The sequence below is a fragment of the Salvia splendens genome, chromosome 4 (genome assembly GCF_004379255.2).
Source record: "Salvia splendens isolate huo1 chromosome 4, SspV2, whole genome shotgun sequence".
Lineage (NCBI taxonomy): Eukaryota > Viridiplantae > Streptophyta > Magnoliopsida > Lamiales > Lamiaceae > Salvia > Salvia splendens.
In genome coordinates this window covers 33,399,859-33,407,757 of record NC_056035.1, presented here as the reverse complement: position 1 = coordinate 33,407,757, position 7,899 = coordinate 33,399,859, and the positions used below count along the sequence as shown (strand labels likewise).

Below are 7,899 nucleotides of genomic sequence, written 5' to 3'. Positions count from 1 at the left end.
AACTTTTGCAAATGTAACATGATTCACATTTTCAACCATATTTAAAAATTAAAAGGGTACGTTGGATACGTAGATGTACATATGCCTTGTATATATGGAGCCCATCTAAATGGACATGGATATTCGATCTGGTCCCCTATCTGTAAATTATGTGACATAGTTTAAAAACTGTGTGCAAAATAAATGAACGATTCAACCTGCCTACAATCATTCAATGGACAAAGCTAGCTGGTTACGTTATTGGACATATATTGATTCATAGGTTTACTGATAGAACCCAACATATGATATATTACAAATACATTAGCCATATAATCCACAATTCTACTTGATGCATGCACCTATATATTAAAGGATATGCAGTCTTACTAAGTTAAATTCGTGGTTTATTAATGCTACTGATTATAATAGTAATGCCAAAATTGAGGAATAGTAATTAATTGTTTCACGTGTCTACGTTTAATTAAATGTCAAATTATTTAAAAACTATAAATTTTGGTCATAATTTATGGTGTGTTTTGGAACTTTAATAATTACTTGGAAAACCTATGAGTTTGGAGTTGCTGGCAAGTTATTTCATGTCGACATATTTTTGTGAAATCATATATGACATGACGACTATGATGAAATTGTATTTGATATGACACCTATTATATCACACACGGATGTCACTACATGTGATTTAAATGGTGGTGTATATTTATAAAAGAAGATGCCGCTAGTTACAAAACATCAACAATATATCAGTAGTAGGCAACCAAATATTTTTTTACTGTGGAATAATTGTGAACCAATAAAAAATTCATAATTTTCCGTTAGTTTTTAAAATTACGTAACATGCGACTATTCAACCAAATTCGTAGTTTTTCCGACAATATTAAATTGAAGTAATATTGACATTTTATTCACATTCGATTGAACCACATTCTTGAGATAAAAATGTACATGCAATGCAAGGCAGCAAAGGCAAAAAAATACAGCTCTTATCACAACCAAATATTGTAACGTGACATTTAAAAAGCAGATAGATTAACAAAACGTGGAAATTTTCAAATCCACAAAAAAATTAATTTAATTGGGTAATCACCACGCTTGCGCAAATGGTGTATAGTGCGAAATTGGGTATGAAAAATGTAAGCAACAAACATGCGGAAATATTTCACGTGACAAAATTTGAGCCACAACATTCATGTGCAGCGATGAACCTTCATCTTGTCATTGCCATTTTGTTTTAATTATGATTCAGTATACACGAAGAAGGTTTGTTTCAACTTCCCTTTTTGTTGAAAACCCAAAATTTGTGGCTACGAATTAGTGCACACATATTAAATTCATTAAAACTGTATTTGTGCACGAGGGATTTGATTATCTACCATGAAAAATTGCTATTATTAATTTTACAGCTAACTTTAAATTAAATTCATAATCCAAGTGGCAAGTACAGACTATTAGTACTAATTAATAGTACAGTATTATCTTTTTGTTTAGTTTTTGTTGTTTGTTTTCACCAAAATTCAACAAATTTCACAAATTTTGATTTTGGGCAACATAATTATAGAATTTTCTCGAATGAAATGACGAAATGTTTGAAGAAGGGTATACATTTGAAACTGGCGGTTTAAAATCTCTTCTAATTCGCAAAATGTTAAATGGTAAAACCTGGAATGTTCCACATATCAGAAAAGGTCGACAATTTATTTTACATTCCATTACTGTTACACCAAATTATAGGAGTATATATAATAGCATAGCCACAACTTGTGCAATGTAGAAGTAGGCCACCTTCTCAATTATTGTAAATCTCGTATACCATTTAGAATATGGTGCATCAAATAATTACTGGAATTTTTTGAAATGTTCTGCATGAGCAAATGATTAATATAAGTAAGTTTTATATAGTGTTTTGTAAAAAAGGGTAATGGGACCTCGACAATTAAACAAAATTTGCCAAAGGTCACATGCAATATTGGTGGCGTTCATTTTGCATAAATCGTTTATTGATTTATTTTTTGCTCTCTTTTTGTAAAGTGAATTTGGGAGTGCTCCAAAAGGGCATGTTTTACCATGTTAGAGCCAACCACCCTCGTGCTCTTATGAATAATTCAGCATTTCTAAATTTTCAATTTTATCTTGGTTCGTTTATATTATTTACATAGTCCAATTATTCTAATTATGAATGAGAAATAATGATAATAATAATATAATAAAATAATTAATAATTTACTAAATTATACTCCATAATCATGATATTCTTGCAAGATTTCCACGCTAAATATTTTGGGATAAGATCGTACCTACTTTAAATGTAAAAAAATAATTCCTTTTTTAGTTACATATATATATTTCCCGGATCTAATGTCATGTAATAACCGGTGATTTCAACTGACTATTATGTAATACTATGTTTTTAAATTACTCTATCCGTCTACGAATAATAGATTCAGTTGACTTGGTACGAGTTTTAAGAAATACGAAAAACGAGTGGAAAAAGATAGTGGAAGCTTGGAAGGTGTGTCATATTTATATATTAGTTTTATAATAAAAAGTAATTGAGATAAACTTAGTGGAATGTAGCCCATTACCAAAAGTAGTAAAAGAATGAGATATTAATTGGTGGACAGATAATAATGAGAAAATGGACGATTATTTGTGGATGGATGGAGTATTTAAAATAAATGGAATTGAAAAGGAAAAGATAATATAAACGATTTAACCTATCGCCAGGATTATTAGAAAAAAAGAGCTTAGACAATAGTTTCTTCATTAAATCACTAGATAACGATCTCTTTATAGTCCACGGGTTTTATTAGAACAAAACAATTGAATTACTTAAAGTGCACCATGGCCTAACAGATACAGATTTGTCTAATCACGTAAAATAAAAATAAAAGTATATACTAGAATTAGAAACGTACAATATTTGGGGTTTAATTAAAAATATATACTAGCAATTAGAAACGTATGATATTTGACTTTTAAATACAAATAGGTAGACTTTTAGACACACGAACGCTTCTAAGTTATTTGCTGTACCAGTATTTCCGTGTCGTAAGTAAATTACTCAAATTAACATAATTAAAATCTAGAAGCTAAACAAAATCCAATCTTGCATGCGCATATCAATTACACTTAATTTTGTTACTATCAACAAATATATAGAAAAACAATAGCTAGCGCAATGCAATTGTTACTTTGGGATGAACTAAGTTAATGTCTAGAGCCAGATTAGTAAATGTCTCAGATCAAAGATTTTGGGTTGATTTTATTGTGACACGACCATAAACAACAATATTTCTGTTTATTTACCCATAAATAATATTAGCATCGACTCCCACCAACATCAGCCTCCATAACCATAACGTCTCATAGATTAAGAAATAAATCTAAATCCGTATTCAGTAATATATTTATGATTATATTATTTTCTTTATATTTGATTTGATTGTACAATTCAGATAGTGTTGCAAGAGGATGTCTAGAGATGACAATTTTTTAAAAATACTCGGATAAAGTATAAATTATGTGTTTAATTTGTTGATGTGGTGATCCGTAGACCAATTATGTGTTGGAGATTTTTGTTGTTTGATTCTTGAATTTTTGGAGATACGCCATAAATGTGTGTGGAATTGAGGCGTTTCCGTGGAGGCAATCATGAGGTGGTGGGTGGCCAGTTAGATAAAAAAAACTCTTTTTAATGGAGTATGGGTGGGTAGTGAAAACCCTAATTGATATTTAATTATTTATCTAAGTAATTAAAATTTATTTCACAATTTATGAACACAAAATTTAAATATGGAAAAAATTAATTTAATTTATTTTTCGCTCAATTGTCATTTTATAATTTATAATATTTCATCTGTCCTATAAAATAATGAACGATTTTCATTTTAATCCGTTCCTCAAAATTATGAACTTTCTATTGAGGTAGTACCTTTTTAAGACTCATTTTTTATTATATATACTTAAAATTGACTTTTTTTTTCTATCTCTCTTACTTGACTAACTGTGCATTAGAACTTTTGTCATCTTCAATAGGTCGTATTTTAGAGATGTTTAACTAGTTTTATTTTGATTTTAATCTTATCGAATGAATAATGATATAAAATAAATAAAAACTTGAAATCACATATTAATTTATATTATAGAATCTGGATGAATACTAATTAAACCGAATTTAATCTAATATGGATGCCAACTGAGTTTAATTGTCCTACATTGACAAGAAATGCGTTGGCAAACTAAAACGAGGGTCACGTGGCATGGCAGAAGTTTCCTGCCGTCAATCAAAAAAGTCAAATGAAATTTACTTGGGTCAACGTTTCTCCGTCCAGCAGATTGAATACACACCGTTGATCTCGCTTCCGCCTTGTGACCAATTATCACAACAGTTTCTGTTTTTCCGGTTATATACATCTTTTGTCCCTCCCTACCAACCCTACCATTATTATCTCTTTTTCCCTTCTCTTTTATTGTGTACACACATCACGTACCGCACGTACAGTTCGCGTTCCTACCTCTCTTTCTAACCCACACGCACGGTCACACACACATATACTTCTTTCGACCACTTTTTTTTTCATCTTGGTCCCTGCACTACTTTCTATATATAGAAAATTTTCACTCCATCTATTCATCAAAATATATTCCTCCGTTCCATAGTAATAGAGTCATTTTGTAATTTTACTACGTTGCATAGTAATAGAGTCGTTTCTCTTTTCAGTAAAAGTCAACACATTTCTCCACATCCACTTTACCATCGCTTACTTTATTCTCTCTACCTTTTTTATTTTCCACTTTATTCTCTCTTTACTTAACTCACCTAACACAAATTTTCTTACTTTTAAAATAATGTAGAAATTAATGTACAACTGATAAAGTAATGTTAAATGAGGAGAAAAGTAGTTAAAATGGTGTTATTGAATATTACAACTCACATTATTATTAGTGTTTAATGAGTTGTAATGGTGAATAATTATAAATAAATTAATATCTATGTGTAATGAGTTGGAGACAATTATCCACAAATGGAAATGTCCATAGTTTTATGGGACAAACAGAAATAGAAAGTTCACATATATTTATGGGACGGAGGGAGTACCATTTTTTCTATTCCCCACTTCTACTTTGTTTTTCCTCTTCCATTTTGCCAATTGCAAATTAAAACTTACGCTGATACAAATAAAACTATTTTTCGCAAATACAAGAAATATTATATATTCTCGCACTATGCTTACAGTCCCTGTTGCCGGATTCATATACTCCCTCCATCCCCCATTATGTATCCCAGTTTTCCATTTTGATCTCTCCCTTATTAATTGTCTTACTTTAATTTTACTATTTTTGGTAATGCACCTCATATTCCATTACCTTATTTTCCTACACATTATATTATAAAATTAGTATGTAAAAGTAGGACTCACATACCACTAGGGGTGACAAATCGTGCGTATTGGTCTCTCCCTACATACCACTAACTTTTTCAATTCACTTTTCTTTATATTTTTCAAAACCTACTGTCAAAGTGGGACATATATGTAAGAGAATTGTGTTGGAGTAAAAAATGTCAAATTCATAAATTTAAGAAAAAAAATCTCACATAACGAGTAGTATTTATTTTTACATATATGGATGTATGACTTTAGTTACACTAGTACTTAATTTTGAGGTGCCCCACCAATGTTGACCAATAATAGTCCACATGAACACTTTACTACACAGTACTCCCATCTCCCCTATAAGAATCCAAACTCCATCCCCGCGAATTAGCGAAAAAAACTCAACATCTCCAATTCTCTCTCGAGAGGAATTCCTAAAGTTCCATAACTAATCATAGAGAAAAAATGAGTTTCCCAATCACAAAATGCGTACGGCCATGCAGCCGAGCATCCATCCCCACACTCCAAAATGTGACCACCACTATTAATACTAAGCGTAGCAACATCAGCATGAAGCCCCAATCTCCAAATAAGCTGGAGCAAATGAAGTGGTCATCGCCGCTCCCCGCGAGCAAGCTAAGCCAGAGGTGGGAGGACTACCAAGGCGTTGACAACTGGGAAGGCCTCCTCGACCCCCTCGACGACACCCTCCGCAGCGAGATCATAAGGTACGGCAACTTCGTCGAGGCCGCCTACTGCTCCTGCAACTTCGACACCTCCTCCTCCTCCTCTTCCTCCTCCTACGCCTCCTGCCGCTTCTCCAAATCCAACATCCTCCCCAATTCCGGCTTCCCCAACACCGGATACCGCGTCACCAAGAACCTCACGGCCACCTCCGGAATCCAGCTTCCAGGCTGGGCCGAGCGCGGCCCAACCTGGATGGCCATGCAGTCCAGCTGGATCGGCTACGTCGCCGTCTGCCAGGACCGCAAGGAGATCTCCAGGCTCGGCCGCCGCGACGTCGTCATCGCCCTCCGCGGCACCGCCACCGGCCTCGAGTGGCTAGAGAACATGAGAACCAATCTCACTCCACTCTCCAATGACGACGACAACGACGACGAGCCAATGGTGGAAAGCGGCTTTCTCAGCCTGTACACGTCAGCATCCCGCAACAAGCCGAGCTTGCAGACTTTACTAAGAGACGAAATATCCAACATTTTACAGAAATACGGCGACGAGCCGTTAAGTCTCACCATCACGGGGCACTCCCTCGGCGCTGCTCTCGCCACCATCGCAGCGTACGACATCAAGAGGACGTTCAAGCACGCGCCGCTCGTGACCGTGATCTCCTTCGCGGGGCCGCGCGTGGGGAACTGGAGTTTCCGCTGCCGCCTCGAGGAGCAGGGGACGAAGGTCCTCCGCATCGTGAACTCCGACGACCTCATCACGAAGGTGCCCGGGTTCGTCATCGACAGCAACGACTTCTCCGGCAGCTACACGGCGGCCGCGGCCGGGTGGGTGAGGAAGCTCGTGGAGGACATGCAGTGGGTGTACGCCGACGTCGGGTGCGAGCTGCGCCTCAGCAGCCGCGACGCGCCCGACCTCAGCGGGATCAACATCGCCGCCTGCCACGAGCTCAAGACGTACCTCCACCTCGTCGATGGCTTCGTCAGCTCCAACTGCCCGTTCCGCGCAACCGCTAGAAAAATGATGAACAAAACCCTTGCTCAATAAATTCCCCATTCTCTAATTAAATTTAATTAATCCCACAATTAGGATAGATGAATGTATACATTTAATTTATTTTTATTTTTACTTTCACCTAGATCCCCAAAAAATCTGTAAAGGTATGAGTCATTCGCCACTAGTTAACGTGGAGTGATCATTGTACAAAAGATCAAGAATAGGAGAAATTCGATCAAGATATTTCTATATTTGACTAGCTTCGTGTGGCATGACTGGAGATTGAAACTTTTTGCTTGGTACTTTTCTAGGGCTGGTAAAAGTGCAGATTAAAAAATCAAAATGGCGCACTAAGTGGAGTAGCACGTAGAAATATAGGGGGGTGAGTTTTGGGCGGTACTCAAAAAAGTTTTATTTTGTCTTATTTGGGAAAAGAATGAGAAAGGAAATCTTATCAATGATTACTAGAAAAAGGTAGAGTGAATGAAGCTCCCACCGACCCGGTTCAGGACAGCTGCTATCGAACCGGGCCGCCGTCCAGCGTCCAATTTTTCTGACGGTCTGAAGATAATCAACCTTCAAAGGCCACCGTCCCATATTTTATGAAATTTATATACTCCATTAAATTATTATTAAAGTAAATAGTGACCGTAAGTCATAGTCTGAATAATGGGAGATAGTTTCCATTACATCTTAAAATACTCCTTCCCCCGGTTCTCTCAATATGTATCCTACTTTGATCTGACACGAAATTTTAAGAAATATCCCGCATAAAAGAAAGTGAGTTGAAAAAGTTAGTGATATATATTACTCCTCATAATGAGAGGGAAAATTAGTTAAT

The 7,899-nt window shown here is 35.7% G+C and overlaps 1 protein-coding gene across 1 annotated transcript; it reads left to right on the top strand.

The window, feature by feature from the left end:
- The first annotated feature begins 5,945 nt into the window (after positions 1-5,945).
- Positions 5,946-7,109, top strand: LOC121801012 (phospholipase A(1) DAD1, chloroplastic-like). The gene has a single exon (XM_042200489.1). The coding sequence runs from the start codon at positions 5,946-5,948 to the stop codon at positions 7,107-7,109; it is 1,164 nt and encodes a 387-aa protein (XP_042056423.1).
- The last annotated feature ends 790 nt before the right edge of the window (positions 7,110-7,899 follow it).

Bases quoted from the DNA above. Each gene is read 5' to 3' on its own strand.
- LOC121801012 (XM_042200489.1), top strand. From the start codon at position 5,946: ATGAAGCCCCAATCTCCAAATAAGCTGGAGCAAATGAAGTGGTCATCG.